At 39.5% G+C, this 27895-nt stretch overlaps 1 protein-coding gene across 3 annotated transcripts; it reads left to right on the forward strand.

Annotated features, from left to right (window-relative positions):
• Window positions 1-27: 27 nt before the first annotated feature.
• LOC310929927 (vitamin D3 receptor B) lies at window positions 28-27895 on the forward strand. Of its 3 annotated transcripts, none has more exons than XM_083892794.1 (10): window positions 28-81; window positions 833-911; window positions 13629-13776; window positions 14672-14802; window positions 16010-16206; window positions 16933-17032; window positions 17824-18004; window positions 22383-22534; window positions 23781-23897; window positions 25147-27895. In XM_083892794.1, the coding sequence occupies exons 3-10, from the start codon at window positions 13631-13633 to the stop codon at window positions 25398-25400; spliced, it is 1278 nt and encodes a 425-aa protein (XP_083748920.1). In that variant the 5' UTR covers window positions 28-81; window positions 833-911; window positions 13629-13630; the 3' UTR covers window positions 25401-27895. The 3 variants fall into 3 exon arrangements, with proteins under 3 accessions (XP_083748920.1, XP_083748922.1, XP_083748921.1); XM_083892796.1 differs by having other exon boundaries at window positions 59-77; XM_083892795.1 differs by lacking the exon at window positions 28-81 and adding an exon at window positions 473-554.

Here is a 27895-nt window from a genome sequence, read left to right on the forward strand (position 1 = left end):
GGCGGTGCATAACAAAGAAAAGTAATGGCCATCTATGTGGGTCCTGAGGAAGGAGGAATAATTCCCGTCGCACAAACGTAGGTGTGTTTGACTTAGTTTTTTATCGTGAATGCGTGTGTTTGTCCGCCTCCACTGACAGACTGCTGCGACTCGACCGTGTTTCTTCGCTGCGCGTCCGTCGCCCGCAGTCCGCAGGACGGTTCATGTGCTGACTGAACTTGGGGCCGCGTTTTAGGGTTAAAGCTGCCAGTCAGCCACGCTAACGTTAGCTACTACTACTACTACTACTACTACCAACGCAGCGGCTGCTGTGTGTGTGTGTGTAAGAGAGAGAGCGTCTGCGTTTCAAAACTGGTGTTTTTCCTTCTCTCCACGAAAGTCTCGTCACATTTCTGATTTTTTTTTTGTACAACGCCGTCCTCTCTCCTCAAAGCCAAGCCCCTCACTGCTGGCCCAGTCAACATGGAGGGGACGCACTTTGCGAGAGAATAAAGACGACGACTAAAGAGGATTATAAACGCAGCTCCTTGTCGTTGGCGAAAAGTTGAGCTGAGGTACGAAACTCGCATACTTAAGTAAAAAAAAGACTTCAGTGACTGTGATTAACCGCTTCACAGGAATCAGCTTTAGCAAAGGAACGCACTACAAGTGTCACAACATTAAGTGTCTTTCGACTTGTCAGACTTGAACCTCTGTGTGTGTGTGTGTGTGTGTGTATGTTGCTGCTGGAAATAGTTCAGAGTTGCATAAACAGAGCTACAACAGGTCAGGATCTAGGGTAAAGGCCCACTCACTGACTTGCGACATGCCATTTTGCTTTTGTATTGAACAGGATAAACAACTTGGAAGTAAACTGAGGGAAAGGATTTCAAAGTCTTAACTGATTGTACACGGGGATGCTACAACACCAGGTGAGATGTTTGTTTTCACTTTTGCTTTTGATTCAAAAACCTGTCAATACGAATATACTGACTGTCTATAGCAACGTACAGTGTACTAAACTTATCCATTTATATGTAATGGATTGAAATCAGGTGGTTTTCCAGGCTGGTGTTGTGTGGTGAATTCACAACTGTGTTATGATGATTACGACACATTTATTCAGCTCCATCATAACATGGGCAAGTAACAGCTGAGGATTAACTTAGTTCTTAGCCTCTTGTTATTAATTAGCAACACCTATTTTCACTACTTCTTTGGCATCAGAAAAATGTTGATCTGTGTTTACAATCCTGGAAATTATGTTCTTGAATGTCTTGTTTGTCAATAAACCAACATCTTTCAGTTTAAATGATTTCTTTGTATTATGGAGCAAATAAACTAGGACAAAAATTCACATTTAAGATGCTGAGAAATCAGCAAGCTTGTTTTAATTATTGAAAACAACTCTGATTAATCAATTATCACAATAGTCGACGGTTCATTTAATCATCATTAATACTTGATTAGTCAAATAATCCTTGCAGCCCTAATGTATTATATTACAGTTTAAAGTTTAAATACTTGTAGTAGGTTCTGTCCAGTCAATTCACAACTGTATTACTGTGGTTACGACGCATTTATTCACCTCCAGGGTTCATAAGAAAAGAAAGCTCTGAGGAATAAGTTGGTGCACAATCTATGAGTGTGACTGTAAACATGACCTAACACTTAATATTAGCGATGACGTAATGCATGTACTGAATTGCAAATATGTGTTTTGATGAATTCACCGTGACATCTCAAGATGTAATGTGAATCTGTGCCAAGGACCAAGTTTGTCTCTAAGGGTTGTGCAATCAAATCACCAGAACTGCATGTTATTTTTAGATATTATATACTTACTTAAAAAATACTAAAAATTATCTCTAGATGAATTTGCAACTGTATGAATGTGGTTATGATACGATCATACAACCAGTTATACTCAAGAGAGAATCTCTGTGGGATATGTTAGTTCAGTCTGTGAGCAATTGTATGTAAGATCTTAAACACTCTTATATCAGTGTTGACGTTTGCATTGCCTGAACTGTTTGTGTGGATGAATTCAATGTGGCTTTTCTAGATGTGATGTGAATCTGTGACACTCCTCAAGCCCTGAGGACTGAGGTCTTATTCAAATGGCTGTGTAATGAAATCTGCAGAACTGTAAATAATTTTTTGATATTAAATACTAGGGATTCACGACCTTATTGGCACGATATCGCTATCAGCAGATATTGGCTTTAAAATCTATTATTGGATTCAATATGCCAAATGACTAAACTAGTTGCTACTTCCTTGACTTCTATGCTTGCGCCCCCTAGAGCTATTTTCATATTCTTATTTATTTTGCACAATGAAGATATTTTATATCTACATCTGCTACGACATGGGTATGAAAAATATTATGTTAATTTCACTACAGAAGAGACATCTGCAGCTGGGCAGAAGGAAACCCGTATATATTGGTATCAGTTATCGGCCAAGCACTCTCAATATATTGGCATATCGAATCTTGACAAAAAGTCCATTATAGTGCAACCCTTATTAAATAGTTTCAATTATCTCCAAGTTAATTCACAACTGTGTAACTGTAGTTATGACACCTCAAATATCTCAAAAACGGCTGCATCACGTTTTCCCGCTATTTTGGGAAAACAATGACGTCATATACCGAGCTCTCTCTTGCGCTGTCATTCATTGTCAGATAAAGTATTAAGGTTAGGTAAGTATGACAGAAAGTCGGTAGATTTGTCGCTGGATTTTTTTTTCAAGAAAAAAGTCACCTGGGTCTGTAAAGTTGCTAAACATTCACACGGAAACTGCACCAAATGTAAACAGACATTATTTATTTTGTTTCCTTGGCTTGGTTCATTGTGTCTCTGTTTTTGTTATTATATCTGTAATGTGCACAACATCATCATCTCTGTTTTTGGTGTAGCGTTACAACACAACTTACAGTCCTGGCATATGTACTACAGCATTTGAGTCTTTCAGGGGCTTCTGTGTGGATGGACAAATTTCCTGAAACCATGCTGTTTTTATGGGAAACTTTTTAAAAACGGCACAAGAAAAAGATTGTTTATGCTTTGTGCTGTTTCTGTCCGGTCGTGTGAGCGCATGTTAACAACAGTCTCCATAATAGTGGAAATAATACTTTTACAGTTAATTGCAGATATCTTTTCTTTTCTTTTTTTTATCTGTAATGAATTTAATCTGACTTGTCACCACATTTGTGACAATTGTCAAGCCTGAAGACTGAGGCCTTGAAGACTTGAAGGGCGGTGTAATGATATCTGCAGAACTGATGATTAATTTAAATTGTAAATGAAGTAAAATTCTGTCCAAAAAAGGACTGGATGTCAATCGAGAGAGAGTTTTTCATTATTTAATAATCACCAAATGGCTGATTTTGGCATCAGCTAATTTTTTTCTCAAAATCCAGAGACATGCTGCTAAATGCACTGAAACTTATTTTACTTTTTTGAATGCCCATTAAAAGTATAAGATATTTAATACACACCCAGTTTTTTAATCAAAATATATAAGTGCACTTCAGCGTAGACACAACATGACGGTATGATTAGAGAGACTCTAGTGTTCAGTAAATGTTTATTTCAGTTGAGCAAGTTTGAGATTGATTTGTTACTACTGAACCTAGAAGGCGGGGAAGAAGAAAAGTGATCTATGATATGAGACCATGTCCTTCAGTTACCTGAGAGTGAAAGAAGCCACTTTGACAAACCAGCCCCGTTTTGCACTCACTAACAAATACAAATATTTTTCCTACCTTGAACACTCACTTCATCATCAGGGAGAACTGAACCACTGCTCTATTAATGACATCATTAATTACTGCAAGGTTCCTGTCTTTCTTCCATCGCTTTGCACGCACAATTGTAGGACTTGATGCTGTTGATAGCATGTGGATGTATATTTCTAAAACATGTTTTATTTAGGACAAGGCTGGGGACCTTATCCAAATGCGGGCCTTTGAATCAGTTCTTAGTTCATTTGTTCAAAGAACTGATCACAGACATGCAGTGAGGGGGCCTCTGTTTGTATATATTCACTGTAACTGTAGCAGGTTGTTTATGGAGCTGTGTGCTGTGATGATGGTGGTACAGTCCATTATGTCTCCTATACAGTGAAGTACCCAGCCCCCTACCCCCTTACATGACTGCTATAATTGGTTGCTTCCTCTCACATGTAACCCTATAGAAAGAAAGAGGCTGCTCTACTTAACTGTAAAGACTCACTTGTATGTGCGTATGTGTGTGCCGTTTGTCACATATGCAGAGCTGCCTTTGAGACTAATGAAGTGTAAAGCTCCTGCTAATGTTTTTGGGTCCTCAATTACCTTCCTGTGGTTGATGTTGAGGCCAAACACATCACACAGGTTATGTTTGTTGTATGTAGAGCACAAGAAATGCAGGGTGGAAAAATCACAGAAATCGAAATGTAGGTCACTGGATGTATGTCCTTGTTTTTCTCAGCACATACATCCAGTTAATTATGTATCTTAATTTCCTGCCTTTGAATATTTTACCTTTTTACTTGGATTACACATTTACCAGCAATTTCTAATATTCCACTTAATTTTATGAGAAGTCTATTCTAATGGTTATAGTATTTATGTAACGTTTGGTCTAAGTCATCTCTGTGGTGCTGTCTATCTGATTGACTTGGTGTGCTTGAGAATCTACCGTCTCTGTCAAAATCAGCATAGATAGAAACAGGACTTTAGGTGTGTGTGTGTGTTTGAGTGGGCCTCTCCCTGCCTTGTCTCTTTCCCCTCTCCTGAGTCCAGCAAGGGGCCCAGCACAAGGGTGCAGGTTGCCTTCACGGCCTCTCTCCTCTTGCAGGCCAGCGCTGGGGCCTGGACAGGGGGGTAGAGGGGCAGAGACCATAGGGTTGGACACGGGACATGGGACCCCCCTCCCTCACACCCACCCACCCCAGTTTAGCCCATCCTGTGTGGGGCACAGGTCATCTTGTCATGTGCTCTTACTGCTGCTGTAATATGCTCCCTGTGATCATTGGAAAAGAGCATGCGATAGACTTGTGGAGGCTACAGGAGGGTGAATGAGCAAGAGAGGGAAGCGAAGGGACAGGACTGGACTAGTCTGCTTAGCCAGTTGTTTAGCTGCATTACAGACTGCATACTTTGTTGTTGTTAGGTCCACATTGTCTCTCTTTGTTCATTGTTCTCTTTCCTCTATCTATTCTCTACATAACATGTTTTTTTAATGACACCAAGCAGAATTGAATCTTAACACCTAACAGATATGAATTTAAGCTGTCGTGTCTCTGATCTCAGATCATGTTTACTTTAATAGTACCTTTCCCATCCTTTAAATTTTCCTTATCGGCCTCATTATTGTAGGCTCAGAATGTCCTGTGTGTTTTTCTTGTAGCCTAGTTCTCTCTGTATCTAGGGGTCATTCCATATCTGATTTTACTCGTGGTGACTCAGTCTGTGGTTTACAGTAAAACACATCTTCTTATGTTTTCTCCCGTTCCCTCCACCTCAGCCTTTTTTCTCACTCTTTCCTCCTTTATATCCTTCTACCACTCTCGCTCTCTTTTTTCTTTTCCTTAAGAGGAACATTTGGCAGCATGGAACAATTTCAGAACCATTTGTGGGATTGCGTCATGTGATATCGATGGAAGATGCTCATTGGACTGTCAGAGAGGGCCTCCTTCTCTCACTCAGGCGTTCCACAGCTATCCCTCTCTTTCCTCCAGTGCTGTTATAGGTCTGGATGTGATTCCGACTCTGACTCTTATGTGTTGGGATGTGGTCTGTAAGCCCATTGCTGACATTCTTGGGACGTGATGCCAGAGGTTTTTTATTTCCCGCTTTCCCCTCTCTCCTCTGCACGTCTGTGTGCAGTTAAAATGATCCCTCCTTGAAGCACTGTCTGGATCCTCCTCTTTACCCACTTTGTTATATCTCACCCCGTCCTGAATCGCATTTCATTTCGACGCCCAAACACTAATGGCACCACTTAATCACGTTTGTTAGATGGTGGGGTAGGGTTTTATTATCTCTTGATAGTGACTTTGATCAAAGTTAATCTGACAAATGGGCTGCTCTCCAAATCTTTTTCACGGCCGAGTTCCTTTATTAGCAACGGGGCATCTGACAGAAAATCCAATAGCCACGTTCCTGTTTGATAATAACATTCTCAAGTGCAGCTGGAAATGTAAAGTTAAGTAGAATGGAGGACAATAAGCTACACTCTGAGTGGTATTGGACGCCTGCCATGGTCCACCGTCTCATACATGTGATTATTTTGCCAAGCCTTAAAGGAGCTATGTGTAACGTGTAAAACTGTGGCCATTAGCATTTCAATGGTAACTGCAATCCCAACTGAAAACATTGGAGAGAATGGGTTGCCACTGAATTATATATAATATTTTTTTATACTAATTTAAGTATATTTAATATGTTGATTTTGACCCTGTCTGACAGCCTAAGCTGTAAGTGCTGAATAATTAATAAATGATCCACTAAACGGGAAACATGAGAGACTAATGCTACATGTCCTTACTTCCTTACTCCCTTACTTGTCACGGAGGACTCTGACGTGTTTACTTTTTAGGTGCTGGTTAATCACCGTGGTTCTCCCGTGCCACGCCATTTCGCTCTTGCAAAGATTGCAGCTAACACACTTTTTAGGTTCATGAATGGTAAAGTGTTCCCACAGTTTAGAAGATTTCGCCGAACGGTTTTCTCCGCCTCCGCCATGTTTCAAGTCTAAAATATAAGTTGTCGCTCACTCTAAAACTTTCCCGCACCACTTATTCGCTCGACTATTCATGCGCACACAAGGCTCGCTGTGAGCGTGCATCAACCGGCATGAAACAGTCGGCATCTGTAAACAGTTCCGCGCCTAGGAGCGACGTATTAATCGCGCGACTCAACGAATCGATAATTCAATTCGTTGCCAACGCTTTTAGTAATCGATTTTTATCGATTTTATCGATTCGTTGTTGCAGCCCTAATAGCCTCCTACCTTCTGTTTATCCTTCTATTTTTACCTGACTTTTTAAAAAAAATTAACATTCAACCTGTAGCTCAGCAATGATTCACTGAAAATATGTACTGTGATTAGGGCTGCATGATATGAGCAAAATATGTGCTTGTCATTTGGTATCTGCATTTATTGGCTTTACAACTTACCGACATGAGTATGAAAAATAATGTTAATTTCACCACAGAAGAGCTTATTGCCCTCTATGGATGGACGCAAGGAAAAACCTATGTGTATCGGTATTGGTATCGATCAGTTTGGTAACATGAGGCATTTCTGACCCATAACTGAAGCTCAAGCCCATGTTGTAAGAAAAGGGTATGGAACTGCTTTGAGTTACATTATTGGGTAGCCTGCAAGCTGTAGATGAACATTTTAATTATGAATAACACTGGCTATACCGGTGTTATTAGTGAAGCCAGCATTTCAATGACCAAACTTCCTCAATCTCTGAGGACATGCAGTATTATGATTTATGAAAGTAAAGTTTTTAAAATGTATGCCTTTTAAATTGCTTGTAAGTGCAACAAGCGTACACAGGGTCATGGATGACGATATAGTACTAAGCACTGTGAGCAACATCCTCAGAATTAACACAACGTATCAATTATTGAATCTCATATTCACATTTTAACAATTTACAAGCTGTCAATATACTCAACTTTCCTTTCCTTTGACCTGGGTGTGTAGAAGACCTGCCAAGTGTTCATTAGTAAATATTACATCACTGGACTTTTTGTGAACGTTAAACTCATGCTATTGAATATTGAGTAGTTAATATAGTCCAGACCACCAACAGCAGAAGACCATTTGTCTTTGTAAATGATCAAACGTTTAATATCTCTTCTATGGATTCAAAAGTGGACTGGCTCTAACATCTGTCCCAGGGATTATGAGACACATGCAAATCATTTCAGCCATAACGTGAATAAATCAAAGAGGAAAAGATGAGTCACGGCTCCGCTGCATGTTAAATAGCACTTGTTCTCCCCCAGCTAGTTTGTTGAGGTAAAAGAAGGGGAAACTCCCTTGCCACTCATCCGACTACGCCACCAAAATTGGGTTAATGTCTTTATTTTGCAGCTTTCACCACCCAGTTAAAGTGACAAACTACAGACAGTTTGTGGTACTACACATAATTACAGCAGGCCTAAACGCTTGCTCATCGGCCACCACTGCTGTGTCATCTCTCATTCCCAAGCTCAAGTCTTGAGTTTTCACAGATAAAAGGAGGAAAAGTTGATTGGTTATTGTATACAATCACATTTCTTTCTGACTTTTAATCAATAGGACTTGTCACTGTGATCTGTGAAGAGTCAACCAATTAAAAGATGACTAGAAATCATCTCTAGTTGTAGCTTTTTTCTTTTTGAAGGTTTTCTGGCCTTCCCTATTTTGTGTTTTTTCTAGTTTTTGTTGATGAAATGCTGCAGTAAACTACAGTATTCTATATACTATAGTATATATAACAGTCATGGTCTTCGCTAATCGATGGGTGAGCAGGAAGATGTTGTCACATGCCTGTGACTCATGGATACGCCCGTTTTAACATTTATAGTATTTGCCCGCCAGACTTGTATTTAAAGTTATTCTTAATCTGTCAATGAGTGAGCTGCACCCTAACATTGACAGGCTACCTAAGCTGTGTTTCCACTGAGTGGAACGGTTCAGTTCGGTGTGTACTTTTTTTGCATTTCCACATGGAATCGTACCAAAATAAACTGTCACCAACTATTCCATTCCTTGAAACCCTTCCCTGGGGTACCAGAGTAAATGCAAGCCTGACCTGGGGGCTTTACCATTCCAAACCAAACTGTGCCATGATGGAAACGCAGCATTAATGGCACTGTATCTCACCTAGTGATCACTGATATTATTAGGACATGGAACTTGGAATCCCAGAACCTGCTTGCATCTTAATACAGTACAATATAATTTGTGTTTATTTTTGACCTTGAGCCACTGTCGTTTCAATTTTGGGCATCTGTGATCTAAACATACAAATGTCAGTCTTCTCATTTCTAATTTAGGTATTGAGTATTTTCATTGTGACAATAATAAGTGGTCACACTCACAATAGGAAATAAATGCCAAAAATTGGCCCTTTGATTTGATTTAAAGTGGGAGTGAAGCAGCACCGGCAGAAATAAATCCTACTATGAATGTGATTCCGACATGAATAGCTAATAGTTTTTCCCCTGACACTTTTAAAGATGAGGGGCTGTCAGAGATGAGACATGAATTTATATTTAGCCAGTAATAGAAGTTGTGTGTGACTGTATATTTTTAGACATCTTTTAAAATAACAGAAACAGATTGTTTGTGTGGTCGGCCTGCTTCCGCCTGTGCTGCCCTTTCTCCTGTTTGCTATCATTTCATCTCTGACAGTAAACAGCAAATTACCATTTACAGTTCATATTAAGACTGCAACTAACAAATATTTTCATAACTGAATCATTTAAATTAGTTGTTTGACTGCAAAATGTTCATCTGTGATACCAAAAAATTATGATGTCATGATGCAAACCAAAGTTATTCAATTTGAATTATTTATTTTGTTATATGAAGCAAAGAAGTCATGTTTTAATATCTATTAAAACACTCAAATCAATTAATTGTTGATGTAGTTATTGCTTAATAATCAATTAATAATTTTATCATTGCAGTCCAGGTTTTCTCATGTAGAATCTCTCTCTAGCACATTCCTTTATATTGTGTCATACAGTATATATCAATTAAACACGTACATTGTTCTATAAAAGACACACCTTTTTCACTCTTAATGGACTGAGCAGACTTTTTATTTGCATTTAGCAGTGAGAATTATCACCATATAATACACATATTAATACATAGAAAATTCAGATGGAAATTACAACCTGGTGTAGTTTGCACTTTGGAAATACAAACAAATATAGTATCTTGCCTTTATACATTGTCCTTGTGAGATGCCTGCCTCTCCAGTTTAAATGTAGATGTAGAAATATCAATCTAAAGCTAAATCACATCAAAAATGAGTTTTTTATAGTTTCTCATTTTTTTTATGCAGAGGATAACAAAGTGTTAAGTACTATAAACTCCACTCCAGCTCTGCACCTTTGGAAAGTATCACCTCAGGAGCAGTGGTCTCAATAACAGGTTCCAAAAAGGGACAAAGAAAAGTTGGAATCAGTCGATTAAATGTCATTGGTAAATTTAATATTAAGATTTGGCATTTTAGTCTCGCTGGTAAATCTCAGCTTAACTGATCATAATTGGCAGAAGTTTCTGCCTTGGTTTTCAAACTGTCCAAATGGACATTTTAATGGACAGAAAAATGTCCTAATGTCCTAAAGGCAAAAATAATTTTGATAATATTTAGATGAAACATCCATTGAGCCCATTTCTCACTGTATCCTTTCAAGCTCACTCTGGTCTTATTATCATATTTATACCAGAAATATGCTGCTTCTCTTTGCTGTGTGTTAACCACTTGAGAAGGCTGTTCCAACTTGTTGGGAGTTTGACAGTTGGCTGCTGGAATCTAAGTAACTAAATGATTACAGTATGAGGAAATGCATAATTTCCTTTCTGCAGCAACGGCCCGGTCAAAACATATGGCAGAGATTCAGTAATTGCAATAATTGTCCAGCACACTAGTTGTTGATGCTTCTCATTAAAGGTTAAAATAATAAGTTGCAGCTTCTATTAGCCACCTGTCAGGAAAAAAAAAACGTTTGCAGTGGAGCTGGATTTAATCCTGTAAGCTTATCAGAAATCACATTCTTGCTGTTTTATCCTCAGGCATTTGTAAGTGAAACACACTGACATGAGTAATATTTTGCATTATAACAAATTTGATTTATGCTTGCACACAGATGTATATTTCAAGAGAGAGGCATTCAGTGGAAGCGGAAAGCTGAAAACCAGTTCCCTAGCTCTGCAAGCACAAGTCTGGAATGACTCCACATCTGGTCTAATAACCTGATGCATTATTTAGAACTCTCTCGATACTACTGTGCATTTAGTGTAATGGCCTGTTGGCTGAATGCAGTCACAAAGGATTGACTTCACTCATCATTTGATGGTATAGTAAGATGAGTGGGTGTTTTCCCTCTTGGATCTCTGCGAGTGTTGAGTGTGATTGCCCACTGGGGTAAGTCTGCCTGCATGTTGGAGAACAGTTTACACTTTATAAGGAAACGACCATAATATATTATTGGTCATTATTGCATACGACGTCATTACATGATGTAGCTAATGTGTGGAACCTGCTGAAGGGCTTTATTGTTTTAACACGCTACACTGCTTTTTAGAGAACTTGGAAAGGAACATGCGAAAGTCACCCACTCAACTTTTTTATCCATATCCATGTTTGTGGGGCAGATGGTATAAATGGTCTCACCACAATCCACCAAAATAACAGTTTCTCTGGAAAGACATGACCCACGAAGTTTGGAGTGTGCATTGAAAATACTGAAGGGAGTTCTGTCCCAATGAACACAGTTTCATTTAAAACATTTTCAATAAAGGGCATTTTTTATGAGATTAAAATACAAATTCCATGAAGCAGAATGACTACACAGTATTTTTAGTATTTATCTCCTGTCTATATATTTATCTAGCTATAAATGCTTTAATACGTCTGCGTCTCATGACTCGGGTGCATAGGACAGAGGGAAAAGACTCATGAAGAGAGAGGATCTCTCACACTGTTAACTCGCATTGCTATTTTTATTTCAATGTTTTGACTGTAGATCTTAATTTTTTTTAAAATACGGAGCAAGCTAATATAGGAGTGGCTGTGAGATTTGACCATTTGCACAGTCACAGGGACTGGTTTGGAGTGGCTGTGCGGTGGGTCACAGGTCACAGCCACTCCTACAGTATTTAAAGAGGCTTCCCACTTCTAAAAACCATTTGCCTGATGAAGGTCCAGTACCAATTGCAATACATTTATCAATGCAAGTTAGACAGTGTGTGGGTTTGTCTGATTGCAGTTTTTAACTGTTTGAAATACAAAAATTATACCCATTCATATTACATCACCTGTGTTATCACATAGTAAACAGCCTTTGAGGCCTTATCTTGATCCGTCTTTGGATAATCTCTATTGTAGCAGTGTCATGAAGATGTGAAGTTTGCTTAAAGCATTTATGGACTGGTCATTTTAAGGGACCTTTGACTCAACATGTGCACTTAACCTCTGCTTTTAGAATGAAGAGGGTTGTGTTGAAGGGTCGGCATGAGAAAGGAATGTGCACTAAGGAAACACCTTTTGCCTATGCTGTCACCATAGAGTTGGCCATCTGACTTATAGAAACTTTGTTTTGTTCTCATGCACAGTGACGGCAGCTATAAATGTTTTGTCAAGTTTAATTAAAATGATGTGGCCTTCGTCACAGTGCAGTCCATGTTCATTCTGCTTACTTTAAACAATTAAGTGTGAGTTATAAGTGCATCGCTCTGATTTCTTTCTTTTTCATTAATTTATTGTTTTCATTTATTATTGTTGACGTGGTTTTCAGTTGGGTCTGCGTGGACATGTTTTATTGGTGCATTGCAGCGGTCTTTGTATAAGATAAGAAGTCCTTTATTCGTTTATTGTATCAGAGGATCCCTGTTGAAGCATGTGGTGCTGTAGATGCTTGAGCCACTCTTGTCCCTTGTTTTCTTGATTCTTTTGACCTTTTGTTTTAATAAGGACTACACATGCCATTAATGTGATTGGCCAGGAACCGAATTTGGTTTAGAGACACACTGGTCATCATGTTCTCAACTGTACTGAGTAAAAACCCAGACACATTTAATTGAACAGATTGTGTACACATCTGTAGGTGTTTTATTAATTAGACATGAATTATAGAAAGCTCTGTCCAGTCACTTAAATTATTGAGCTGGGCCCTCACATCACTGACTGTTGATTTGTGAGATTGTTGAGGTTTTTATTGGTTGAGTTGTCCTCACCTCCCCTCCCTCAACCTTCCATCATTTGCCTTGCTTTGATTCTACAGTGGAAGCAAAGAAAAGAATAAGAAAGGCGCTTTGTGAAAAGGACAGTGATTGTTTGTTTATGAGGATGCTAGCCTTGCGGTGACATGCTTTTTTTCCCTCCCTCTCACAAGGCTGTTAAGTGAAATAGATACTCGGAGCACAATGTAATCAAATGTAACCCAGATCCAGCATTCTGGAGTGGAACAAGGGTTTTCCACTTGATTCATAACGCTCCGGTTGCTTGCTCCAGTACAAAAACATTAGAGTATACTTCACCCCCGGAGGATAGACTGGGACCCAATGTGTCTTGCAGGAAAGAATGAACTTTGGTTGGCATGGTAATAAGCGTAAAAACATGCATCTCACTTATGTTTAGGTTTTTTTTTCTATTACAACAACCATTGTAAGATAAAAAGAGTTATTTGATATTTTGTGAAGTGCAGTGGTGAACAGATTATAACTTTAGAAAATATTCTAAAATTGACTTCAGATGTTAGAAGCTGGCAAATTGATTCAGATTTTTCTCTTTTTTGTGTGCTGGCTGGTGGCAAAGTAAGTGAACAGTTTAGATAACCAGGAGCTGATTTAATGTGTTTTTCTTCTCTCCTACTCTCTCCCCTGTTTTTCTTTCTTCATTCCTTTGTGTCTGTTCAGTGATGGAGCCCACAGTTGTGAGTACATCCTCTCTGCCCCCAGATGAGTTTGACAGGAACGTGCCACGGATCTGCGGTGTGTGTGGCGACAAAGCCACAGGCTTCCACTTCAACGCCATGACCTGTGAAGGCTGCAAGGGTTTTTTCAGGTATATGAATGTGAGGTCACACATTACCATAGCTTATGCACACAGATATGGAGGCTGTTTGTATGATGCACAACAGCTCATACACCCTGATGAAAACACGACGGAACGCTATTTATCGACCTAGTTATCGACCCATGTATTTATTAGCATACAAATACTGGTATTAACTTGAATGCATAATGACCTCCCACACACTCACACACATTAAGGTAATTGCCACCCACATTAACATAAGAACATGCACATCCTGGGATATAGCTGTTCACACTAATGCTCAGCAACAGGTAGAGAATACAAATGAGCTCTGCTTTTTAGCTTTTGCCTTGGCTTTTACCTGCTCGTTGAAAAACAAAAATTTGCAATCTCATCACGCGTGCGTGCGTGCGTGCGTGTGTATGTGTGTTGTTGTCACTGATTCATCTTGTACCCCTGTATTCCTTGGCACTCATCCTCCCTCGCTGCGTCACATAGCATCAGGCTCGGATATACCAGTTGTCAGTCATACTGGTGTCCTCTCAATTACATTTCTTCTAAATGGGAACATAATTTAGATGTATGATATGAAAAAGTGTCAAAAAAGTTTTTTATTGAGGCCATGATCTTCGTGGGAATATGTTTACCAAAGATTTAAAACGAGTGAGAATTTTTCTATAACCGCCATTGAAACGGACCTCTTTGCCACCAGTGTAGTTGCCCCATGGTCGCTATATTCTTACTTCTTGATGCCTTATGCCTTATGTCTATGTGCACAACTATATTTGATTTCATATCACATGTTTATGCTTACAACTGTTAGTTACAGATCTAATTTCCCTTTGGTTAGCTTGTACACTTTTATATCTGGGTGTTTTTTTTTGTGTGTTTTTTTTACAAAATCTGAAATGTTTGCAATTAGGCGCAGCATGAAGCGCAAGGCCGCCTTCACGTGTCCCTTTAACGGCAGTTGCACCATCACCAAGGACAACAGGCGCCACTGCCAGGCATGCCGGCTGAAACGCTGCGTGGATATCGGCATGATGAAAGAGTGTAAGTATGACGGGTGATCTAAGCATCTTCAGTGCAATATTGAAACCTCACAGCCTGCCATGTATGTGGAGATGTATTACTTGGGTTTTGCAAGTAAGTCTCAGTTTGGCAAGTTCAGCATACATTAACATTCATTTATTTGTATATTACATGAATTGGAAGTGGGAGTGGAGTTTGGCCGATATGGGTTTTCCTATGTTTTGGCCCATGAATTTAGTCAATTTTCTTTCCTTCCATCTGATAAAATATAACTGTTTATTGACAATGAATACCACAAACAATTGTAAAAACGTGTAATGAAAATTTTATGGTGTGTTTATAAAACACAATTTTAGATTAGCAGTGAAATTCACACAGCTTTTTTGCTGTTTTTGGGGGGCCTATTGTCCCTCTTGTAACTATTATATAATCTGTGGACTGGGGTCAGTGTCTCTGGGTCTTTGCCCCATTAGAGTGTTTACACATTCTGTTTGAACTACTGGAGCCTCCCCACATTGTATACAGTAAGTATACTTCATCTGAAGTTTAAACACCTGCTGTTAAGTACAATCTAGTGAGGCCACTCTTTCCACACAGACTTGTTTATATTCACTGTCTGTAAATAGCAGGTACATTTTTTTTCTTGTTTTCTCCCAATATCCGCATATTGTCCAGAGGCCACTTTTAAGCGAAGGCCTCTCACTTCCAGCTGAATGTTTTTCCCCTCTGGGTGTTTCTGGGAATACCACAAGAGCAGTGGCACTGACACGATTTACTGTTGGAGAACAGTGTTGCTGTGGCAAAAACAGTAGCATGTTGTTGAGCCCCAGTTCTTTCTCTCTCCCTCTCTGAATGTGTGAGCTAATTCAGTGGCTAGAACAACAAGGCGCGAACAGAACAGAGACAATGCGTTCATTTGTTCTGTACAGCAGGGGTCTCCATATAGACCTGTTCCCTCCCATTCTCTTCCTTCAGAGAATAACAACCCCCTCCCAGCCATACTCTACATTGACATAGCTGTCATCACAGTGTACAAGTACATACTGAATAGCTTTCAAATACTACCAGTTTTTATCTTCCTGTACTCCTGCTTCTTATCTTTTATTAATGTAATTCTCATACGTACTCCACAAGTATTTTTCCTGAGATTGTTTTTCCTGTGTGTGCAATTTTCCTTTCTCCAACACCCTCTCTGTCTCTCATTGACTCTTTATTTTTCCACCCACAGTCATTCTGACAGATGAGGAAGTGCAGAGGAAGAAGGACCTCATTCAGCGGCGGAAGGACGAGGAGGCACAGCGCGAAGCAGAGAAAGAGGCACGGCGGCCTAGGCTCACCGACGAGCAAAGTCAGGTCATCGCCACGCTGGTGGAGGCACACCACAAAACCTACGACGACTCTTACTCTGACTTCTGTCGCTTCAGGGTGCGTGTCCCAAGATTGTCTCAAAAACAATACACTGCCATGTTTAATTAATGAAATAATTTTTTGCAGATATTAACCAACACTATACTTGTTATTGTGTAACATTTAAAAGCAAGGTGAATTTCCATTATCAGAACAATTGTGAATGGAGGAAATTGTGATTATTTTCAAGTGAGTGACTTTGTTAACATACAGTCTGAGAGATTTATTTTTAAGAGCCACAAGGGGGGGGGGCTGTATCTTTCCAGACATTTCAGGACTGAAAAATGTATAATGATCTTGTTTTTGGCATATTAGTAAAAGTTTTTTAGTAATATTACAGGTTTCAGTGAACCTCTCCAGACTCTCTGGTTTCCTCCCACAGTCCAAAAGCATGCAGATTTAGGGATTAGGCAAATTGTACACTCTTAACTTGACCATAAGAGAGTTGATGGTTGTTTGTGATGGACTGGCAACCTGTCCAGGTTGTACCCTTCCTTTTGCCCAATGTCAGCTGGGATTGGCACCAGCACCCCCCACGAGCCTCATGTGGAGGATATAGCCGTAGAAGATGAATGAATGAATATATCAGTGAACATCAGCTGTAGGTTAATTCATATTTTTACACTACAACTTCAATGCTTTTTATCTGCATGAATGTTCCAAGATTAGCCTCATCATTATAAGCTTCCATTTGATGGTTCCACGTTTTTAAATGTAGTGACTAGATTTTTTCTCTCCGTCCAGCCTCCTGTGCGTGAGGGCCCTGTGACACGCAGTGCGAGCAGAGCTGCCTCTCTTCACTCTCTGTCTGATGCCTCCTCTGACTCATTCAGTCACTCTCCAGGTAAGAAACACACACAGTATGAGTACTTGACTTCAACTCAAGTGAAAACATTGACTTCTTTTCTCTTCTTTTTTTCTTCGTCCAATTAAATGTAAGAGTTAATATTTGACTTATTATGGCTATGTTCTCACTTCACCTGTTTGCACATTGTCTTAAATAAACATTTTAGTTGCTTCACTCCTTATTCTGTGGAAATCCTATGTATAGCCGTAAGCTGCAGACACCTGACTCCTGCTAGTGAACACCAGTCATTAATGCATCCTTCACTAATGGAGTGAACACAGAGAGGGAGACAGTCACATGGTCTCCCACGAACACTCAGCACACCACACTCGAATGATTCAAAACAACCTCAGTTCACGCTACATGATTCACATGATGCCAGAGCTGTCATCTAAACTTCCATCTCTCTTCTACTGACCTTACTCTTGTGTGTTTTCAGATCATCCTTTCTGCCAACAAGTCCTTCCTCTGTTCTGTCAGCATTATGTTTCCCCTGGAGGAATAGTTCAAATGTATTGTACTGTGTGTGTAAGAGGCAGTGCACATGTACATCCATATGAAAAACATGTGGAAGAAGGTGTTACCTAAACAACCAAAACCTGGGAGCTGCAGAGATGACTGAAATAAATGCAGCTTCCCTGAATTATTTAACAAATTAAACTAAGATAAATTATCTTTTCCTTCACCAACTGGGTCAGGAGCTTTGCCTTGCACTTGTTGCATTTCAAAAAGTTGAGATACTTCTCTCTCATGTGACGTTTTCTTTTTCCCTCTTCTGCTCAATTCAGAGTCGGTAGACACCAAAGTGAACTTCAACAACCTGCTGACGATGTACCAGGAACAGGGCAGCAGCCCTGACTCCAGTGAGGAGGACGGCACCGGTCTCTCCATGCTGCCTCACCTGGCTGACTTGGTTTCCTACAGCATCCAGAAGGTCATTGGATTTGCCAAGATGATCCCTGGGTTCAGGTGAGTTGTCATATTTGTGTGCGTGTCTGTGCGCACAAAAGCCCCTTTCGGTTCATCTGTCACTCTGCATTAGTTGTTAAGAGCTGATATTAGCCAGAAACAACATGCTTTTTTCTGGATATTTTACTTGTGGGCATAAAAGGCAAGGCAAGTTTATTAGTATAGCACATTTCAACAACAAGGTAATTCAAAGTGCTTTACATAAAACATTTAAAAGCATAGATATGAGACGTTTATAAAATAACATTCAGATATAAAATCAAAATACAAAAAAAAAATAAAAACAAGCAGGTAAAATATATATGAAAAACATTAAGTAGAAGATTAAAAAGGAGAATAAAATGAAAACAAATAAAATAAAAAGATAAAAATTATAAAATCAAGAGTATCAAAGGAATAGAAGTTACAGTGCTGTATTGGAAATTACTGAAATGTAGCGGCAAACGGAAAAAGTCTTCACTCGTGATTTAAAAGAGGTTAGAGTTGCGCAGACTTACAGTTTTCTGGGAGTTTGTTCCAGATATGTGGTGCATAGAAACTGAACGCTGCCTCTCCATGTTTAGTTCTGACTCTGGGTACACTGTGCAGACCTGTCCCAGATGATCTGATAGTTCTGGATGGTTCGTAGCTAAGCAGAAGATCAGAGATGCATTTTGGCTAGGGCTTTCAAAATTAACGCAGGATTATTAATTTGTGGAATTAACGCGTTCATTTTTTTAACGCATTAACGCACTTTCTCACTTTCATTGCGCTACGGGTAGACGTGCAGTTTATGAACAGGCAAGACAGGCAACTGCTTGGGGCCCCGAGCCGATAGGGGGGCACCCGACACTCAGAGCCTAAATGCATGAGTGAGCAGCTGCATCCCCGTCCCCCTTAAACATCAATGGTTGATTTGCAATGACATCTCGGTCGGAAACCCCCCTAATGGGGCCCCACGTCTCCTCACGTTAACCTGTGTGAAGTTATCGTTATGCAAGTTGTAAATGAAGCTGAAGGAAAATGAAGAGGAGTTATCAATCAGGAAGTTAGAAGAGGAAGAAAAAAGAGAGGATGAAGAAAAAAGAAAGAAAGACACACAGTTGTAAGTGGCGCTACTGGCGCAGATAATAACATTAACAGTCACTGTCTAACTAACGGGGACACAGAAAGCAGCTAACATTAGCGTCAGAATGCTAGCTGACGCTAACGCTAACTAGTAGAAGCAGTGCTTCAAAGGTGCTGATGAGGAATTTCCTGATGTGGGATTAGTACCCACAAGAAAACTATTTAACTTCTATACTTCATATTTCTTTTATAATGTGTGTTATTTACAGTGCAATGTGTAGTTTTTTAAAAAGTTTTTTCAAAGTTATTTACAGTATTTTTTTTTTCTATTTATTTATATTGTCTTATAATGTGGGTTCTTTACAATGTAATGTTTATTTTTTTTACTAAGTTTGTATAGGTTTTTACAAGTTATTTACAGTATTTTATTCTTCTTCACATGTATATTTTCACATACTTTCATCTCTCCGTTCCTACAACAATATAAGGAGAAAATTAGAATTTTTCTGGCATATTTACGAATGGTAATTAATCGTGATTAATCGTGATTAATCCACAGCTACCCTGTGATTAATTTTATTAAAAATGTTACTCTTTTGACAGCCCTAATTTTGGCCTAAACCATTCAGTGCTTTGTAGACCAACAATAGTATTTTGAAGTCAATACTTTCATACACAGGAAGCCAGTCTAAAGACTTCAGAACAGGAGTGATATGATCTACTTTTTTGGTCTCAGTGAGGACTCTAGCAGCAGCATTCTGAATTAACTGCAGCTCTCTGATGGACTTTTTGGGGAGACCTGTAAGGACATTACAGTAGTCCAGCCTGCTGAAGATAAATGCATGGACAAGTTTTTCCAAATCCTGCTGAGACACAAGTCCTTTAATCCTTGATATATTCTTCAGAACAGCCACACTAAATCCGAAATAATAGAAAACATCTCACTAAAATCAGCACTATTAATGTACGTGTGTGTTGTTGTTGTGTGTTGTTCAGTTATGTTTGTGTGCACTTTGAATAGACCTGTGTATGTGTGATAAAATATAGTTGTTGTTTTTTCCAAACACTGCTGTGCTGACAGGACATTGACTCCTCTTGTATTTTTTATTTGCATGTCTTGGAGTTACTCTTTACCTAAATGTCTGATGAAGACTTTGTACACCCACTTGTTTTTCTGCCTGATTAGTCGATACTGTGCGGCAATGATGGCTTTGGTCTAAAGGCCAGAGATTACTGATACACTTGATATTACAGATAGCTGACATATTGTGAAAAATGTTTTTATGTCGTGTTGTTCCTTCTCTAGGTGAGGTTATACATTTGCCATGGTGAAGTTCACACTTTTTAAGTATGTTACCAGTGTGCCTTGTGGGAGCACGTGATGATCTATGACAGAAAAGACTTCAGACAGATGGATAGATAAACACACTTTATTAATCCCAAAACTACAGCGGCAAACACATGATAAACTTCATTCTGAATTGATATTAAGGAGAATGTAATATTTAAACCCTGAAGATACATTTGAGTGGATATATTAGTGTCATATATAGACCAGGAGTTTTATAAAGCATTAAATGTGACTCTTAAGGCAAGTTTGCAATGATTTCCCAAACCTCCCCACCTTCTTTCCTCACACATGGCAACTGCTGCCTTCCAGTGTGTTTGTCTGTCGGTGTGTTGACAAAAGCATGTGTCTTAGGGGTCACCCCAAAGTCATGAATAAAACGAGTTGGGGCCTGTATTTCCTGAAAGTTGTCATTCCCACTCGCAGCGAGTGATGGACGTGGTCGGATTACCATTGGAATGTTTGTCCACTTATGATCTGCTCCCTAAGCCCTGAAAAACACCCTGGACCTCCCCTGGAGATCTGCAGTCTTCACCTCATGTCTGCTACTAATGCAGTAGTTTGACTTCATAAACATGTGAAGAGAATGTATATAGCATTACAAGATTTGGGATCTTATCTGTTGATAATGCTTAAAGCTCCAGTGTATTTTTGGAAGGTTTATTGGCAGAAAGTGAGAATAATAGTATGTTTTATACAAGTCTCCAACTGCTTTAGAATCTAAATTATTTGGTGTTAGTAGCCATAGAAGAAGCCTTTTATTTACTTACGTCAAAGGCTTTGCTTTATGGAGTCTACTGTCTCACGCCGCCTTGTTTCTACAGCAGCCCAAACAAGTAAACCAGCTTGAGCAAGCTTTTCTCATTTTGAAGCAGAAGCCTTACCACGCAAACAAAGAAGAACAACATTTTCTGACATGTAAAGGCCACCGTAGTTCTCTGACATGCTTGGGAAAGGAAAGGGTCAGTCTATAGGGTAAATTGTCTGTATTTATATGGTGCTTTTCTCATCTTGATGATCACTCAAAGCTACTGAGTAATGTGAGATTAAGTATTTAGCCCAGGCACACATCAGCATGTAGACTAGTGGAGCTGGGAATCAAACCCCCAACCTTCCGGTTGAATGACATCTCGCTCTACCGCTTATCCTCCTTCATCAAAACAAGACAACATGGCATCTTTTTACTAATGTTTATTTAATTAGGTTTCAGTTCACAATTGATCCATCACTTTTTGTTTCCTTCCTGCACATAAATATTAATCTGAGATCTTTGAAGAAACCTTTGAACCTTTACTCGTAAAACTTGATCAACAAAATTCCTTCAGGTGAATACTACAACTCATAAACTTGATACAGAATGGACTGGTACTCCATTTGTCCCCCTTTTTTTACCTGCAAGTATTAGTTTCTGGTGACATTTGACAAAATCCAAACTAAATAATCAAGGTTATTTAAAGGTGAAGTAAGTAGTTTATAGTGCCATCTAGAGGAGAGGCTGAAATTTACAACAAAGAATTGCTCCTCTGCTCACCCCCTCCCTTCCCTGAGCGGTATCCTCAGCCGGTCAAATGTCGTCCTCGTCGTCTCTCTCCGTGTCAGCAGATGAGGTTCGTGAGGCGAGGGAGAGGGCGAGCTACCGCGGCCGTAGCAGACGAAGCGGAGAGAGTGGAGGCGGGACTTCTGCTACAAGTAAAGCGACGCTTGATTTGTTCTCTCGCGTTTGTCTATACAGGCTCCGGTAGAAACATGGCGTCGTGGCAATGCAGTAGCGGCCCGCGACCATGTTATTTTACATGACTTTTTGAAACACTACGAAAATGAAACAAAGAATATTATACAGCGACTAGACAATGCAGGAGCACATACTATGTATACAAAAGTGGATTTTGGGTTATATAAACCCATAAATACTACACAGTGTCCCTTTAAGAGTTGTTTGTCCATTCATCAACTATTTATGGTTAACCGATTCTCTCTCCATAGGGAGTTGACTGCAGAGGACCAGATTGCACTGCTCAAGTCCAGCGCCATTGAGGTGATCATGCTGCGCTCAAATCAGAGCTTCAACCTGGAAGACATGACATGGAGCTGTGGTGGACCTGACTTTAAATACCAGATCAGTGATGTCACCAAAGGTCGGTCTAAACGCTGCCACATGTACAGTTTGTGTACTGTGGAGACACTCTATTGTTTAGAACTGTGTAAATGCATGTTTGGTATCTCATATTGCTCAGCTGATAAATGATGAAAAGAAGATTGTGTTCCATGCTAACAAAGTATATCAGGGGATCGAGTATTATATCATTTGTGTGGGAGAACAGATAAGGTTACTGCCAGTGGCCTGGGTACACGCCCGCAAGGCAAGTTTTTCTGCAAAAACCCATGCTACACATATCTGCAGAACCCTCTGTGGGAGTGGCTTTCATTTGCCTTTAAACAAGACCCCCTCTTTCTGGGATCAACCAAAGAATGTCACTCCTGACCTGCTCGCCATACAAAACAACCACTGTCTAGAAAAGGACAAGCAGCTCTGTTGCTTAAAATGTGAGCATGATTGGAGCACAGATTTTTGAAGTGCAGTAACGTACCTGAATTTTTAGTTTTTGGGCTGTTTTCGGCAAAAAAAAAAACTAAAACTAAATTAATTTGAATTACATTTCTTCCCCATTTTGATGCATGGCTTGAACTTAAGCAGGTCGTCTTGACCATGTCTGCATGTTTAATTACATTGAGTTTTTACCATGTTAACAAGCGGTTTAATAGCCGTACCTAATAAAGTGACATACTGATGTAGAATACTTCACATATATTCAATTAGAATTACAGTTGCAATTGATTCATCTATTAATAAATTAACTGTCAACTGTTTTCATAATCAATTTGATCGATTGTTTTTTTCCATTAATTGAAGCAACCTCTGATTTTCCAGCTACTGTGAATATTTTCTAGTTTCCTTGCTCCATATTATAATAATAATAATAATAATAATAATAAAAATAATAATAATAATAATAATAATAATAATGCATTATATTTGAAGGCGCCTTTCAAGACACTCAAGGTCGCCGTACAAAAACAAAATAATAATAACAAAAAATAACAGCAACGGGTAGAGACAAAGAAATCATTAAAACTGATTCATTTTGTCTTGTGGACAAAACGTAATGGCAAACCAGCATGTCAATGCCATGTTAAGCACGTTTCACAACAAACCTGAATATGTACAGTATGCAGGGGAAAATCCTGCCTCGGGCCGAAATAAAATATTAATGACTCGTGGTAAAATTCCCCCAAGGGCTTCTCTTCCTCTGTGATATGGTTTGATCTGGTTGTTTTGTGCTGCGCTGACTGACTCTAAATGGTGTGTTGTTCCCTCTGCAGCGGGCCACACTCTCGAGCTGCTGGAGCCGCTAGTGAAGTTCCAGGTCGGCCTGAAGAAGCTCAACCTGCACGAGGAGGAACATGTGCTGCTCATGGCCATCTGTTTGCTTTCTCCAGGTACAGTACATCATCTGACTGTGTGGAGGAGGGAACATGTAGAGGGGTCATGAGTGATCACGTTGGCCTGTGATTTCTTTTCCAGTGAGAGTGTATTCACAGCTGTTCTAATTGTGGCAGAAGAGCTTAAACCTTTTTAGTGATAATAAATGTCCCTGTTGTGGGACTAATAAAGGATTATCTTATATAATATTTTTATTTTTAATATTTCTTTTGAGTATTAGCTTTTATTATAGTACACTCTTGGGTGCATGATTTCTAAACAGTGTATATATTAATCAGGTAGTGTTTATGCAAATTAGCATGTGTACCTAAGTGGATATTTGCATCCCTTTGTGCATATGAGGCAGCTCATTAACAACAAATAAATCAGCTCCCTGTCATCTAAAATTAGCCTTCCATCTCAACAGAATGTTCAAATGCAAACTCAAGGATAAGGTTCTTTTTTTTATGTCATTTACTCCCTGTTTGTCTTCTTGGGTAAATAATGAAAGATGAGCTGATATTATATAATATGGTATTGGTCTAATACTGGTCAAAATTACTGGATCGGATATTAAAAAAGAAAAACATGAATATGCCCCAAAAAGAACCTCTAAATAAAGGATAAGCTCCAAAGAGAGATGTGCATTACCAACATCATGTGACCAGGATGTCCGTGAGGAACACATGTCCTCCAAGCTGCAGTGATCATGTGAGCCATGTGGACTTATGTTAAAGGTCCAGTGTGTAGGAGTTGAGACTCCTCCACTCACTCCTCCCTTTTCTAAGCATGTCATGAAACTACAGTGGCCTTCTCTCTATACCAGAACATATGTAGTTCTTCCTTGTTTGTGTAGAAGGCTTCTATTTGAATATGCTAAATGCAGACACAAAATTACTACCACTGAAAAGCAAGACTCACTTAAAGTACATGTTAAAGGCTTATTCTACGGCTATGAATACCAAGCTTTTTTTTTTATTGTAGAAGTTTGCAGTTGCACACTTTCACAAACTTTTAGATATTATATGCAATTTCTGACAATACAATTTAAGATAAAGAAGGGCAAAAAAAAAAAAATACTGGAATAATATAATTATATATATCGCTATAAAAAAAAGTGATATTCGAGTCCCTAATCAAGCCCAATAATCAACTCAAAACTGAAACCCTATATTTTTCAGCAGCTTTTCCATATTTCAGTATTACTGTTGCATTTTAGCTTGTGTAACCACCAGAAGTACCTGAAGACTCTCCCCTCCACTGTAGACCGCCCAGGTGTGCAGGACCATGCTCGTATCGAAGTCCTCCAAGACCACCTTTCAGAGATCCTGCAGGCCTACATCCGGCTTCACCACCCAGGAGGACGGCTGCTCTACGCCAAGATGATCCAGAAACTGGCGGACCTGCGCAGCCTCAACGAGGAGCACTCCAAACAGTACCGTTCACTCTCCTTCCGGCCGGAGCACAGCATGCAGCTCACCCCGCTGGTGTTGGAGGTGTTCGGAAGCGAAGTCTCCTAGAGGTCACCTGTAAACCTCAGAGAGGAAGCTGGAGAGCCTCCGGGGTTAAAATGGAGGGAGTGAGGGAGCTGAGAATGTGCTGAATGGTCTAAATGGAAGTGCGGAGGAGATAAAATGGTGCGTGTCTGTGTCTAGGCAGGTGTGTGTCGGATGTGTGGTTTTATGTGTGTCATGTCTTCAGAAGTCTAGCTTGGCGTTAAGTCCAAGGTTTATAGAGAGCAAGCAGGTGTTAACAATAAACACGGGACCTTCATGAAATACAAATGAACCTATACATACAGTACATCCTCTGCCTGTATACAGTATTTTTGTCTGTATTTAAATCAACAAACAGCTGCTTCAAATGCCAGGACATTGTGTGTGTGTGTGTGCACGTCACACACACACACACACACACCAACTCAACAAACATACTCAGTTATTCATCTAGCCATTCAGTTGAGCTACCTCTTTGTTTTACTGGGTTGTTATTGCTATATTTACATCACCTATGTGAAACAGTAACTTTTACACAGAGCAATTTAGATACAGTACGGATGACATTTCACTTTATCATTGCAAAAGCAGTGCCTGCACATGACTCTGATGTTTTTGGATGTTTTAAATAGTCAGTCTTTCTTTTTTCTTCTTTACTTTTTTTTTTAATGCTTTTCTCAATGGCAGCATATGTGTAAACAATTCAAACTCATGCCGTTCACCTTTCACCAAAGGTATGGTCACCTACTTTCTCGCAAAGCTTCCAGTACCTTTAAAGAAACAAAGCAATGGAAATGCTTGCTGCTCTTTGGTTGCTTCATGCGCCCAGCCTCATTTGTCTGACTCGCCTCACAGCCAGTGAAGGAAAATGTCACTATACGGTTTTATATACTGCAGAATTGAGAGCATTTAGTCAGGTTTGATAGGGATTAGAGTTGGAGGTGTGAGAATTAGCCACTAAATGTGTTAGCTAACACTGCTAGCGGTCAATCAGACTAAGCCTGCATTAGGGCTTGTGTCTCTTTTTAAAATTAATCTTTTTTTTCCCCTGTACATAGTTAATTGCTACCACATGCATCCTAAGCACTGTTATGCGGACTTTTACACGGGCCTACTTATTAATATACATTGTCTATAATCGCAGATTTTAAAGGGCTAAAATGCCAAATCTAACTGGAATAGTAAATTCAGGCCAAAGCAAAATGGTCTGTGTAGTTAATACAGTATAGTAGCTGCATACTTTGCTTGGAATTTGGCACAGATGCAGATGTAATTGCAGTGGATGCTCTTATTTTTATTTTTTATATATACTTTACTTCACCTTTACAAAAAACAATTCCATGAATTGTTCCTCCTCAGTACACACGTAGCTCAGTGTGTGTGCAGAGCTTGGGAAGCTGCTTCAGACCTCCACAGATATCACACCCCTTTCGTTTCTGACTGGGAAGTGGATTTTTCAAGAATGTCTGGGGACCTGGCTGTGGCGGTTTGCACCTCCACACCCAGGCCCTCCTGTTTGATGATGTATGCTGCGCAGCCCTCTAGTGGCTGCATTGTGTAAATACCAAGTATAAATATATATATACTGTACGTTGTATGTCCCGTTGCTGTACATAGGGCTACATAGATTTTTTCCAAGGCTAATTTTTTCCGAAAAAAATATATGCAAATACAATATTGACCTATTGACATTTTTGTTTGGTTTTGGACACTATGCTCTCTGTTTTGACTTTGATTATGTCTTTTGGTATGAATGAGTCAGGAGTGGCGTGTGCATTTGACTCGGATCAGATTTTTTTTGTGTTGTGGTGGGGTTGATGTTTTTGACCTAATTTCCAAGGTTTCATTTTCAGAAAGAGGACAAACATACCATGCTGCTCTCTAATATAAGCCATATAGATCACCAAGCTAGTTAAACACCTGATGCATTACAGTACATCAAACGGATGTCTCCAGGGCTTTGAATAGTGTCATTATATAATCTACTAAACTTGTATACTATTAATCTATGGCCTTTTGGAAAATAAGCTTTGTGTGTGATTATGATAGGAGCTCATATGCCTTTCTCTTTGCTGTCAGTCATCTTTGGCTTCTGCTTCATCAGGCGGCATCTAATGGCTTAAACCAAACTGCCAGGACAAGTTTTAAAAAATCTTTACATTTAGAGGGCAGTAATGTTGAATGGCTTCCATTAGACTATGTCTTCTTTAATATGAAGACAATTTCCCCCAAATAAGTGTTAAATCTATTCCCTGTCAAGTGTGGGTGCCTTCACAAGGAGGTTTAATTGAAATGATTTGCAGAAAGGAAAGGACAATGTTGTCTTCTATCAGCTGCGTGACAGAAGACGTCTGTTTTAAGGACAAAAGGAAATAAAATGTCCCTGTGATTGGCCACGGGGGCTTCCTTTGACCGAACTAGAGCTTCCTTCATCTCAGCAGACCAGGTTGACTCTGTGATCTTTGAGAATGATGGCGTATGAGAGAGAGAGAGAGAGAGAGAGAGAGCGAGTGCAGCTC

Source organism: Microchirus variegatus (assembly GCF_963457635.1).
Source record: "Microchirus variegatus genome assembly, chromosome: 7".
NCBI lineage: Eukaryota > Metazoa > Chordata > Actinopteri > Pleuronectiformes > Soleidae > Microchirus > Microchirus variegatus.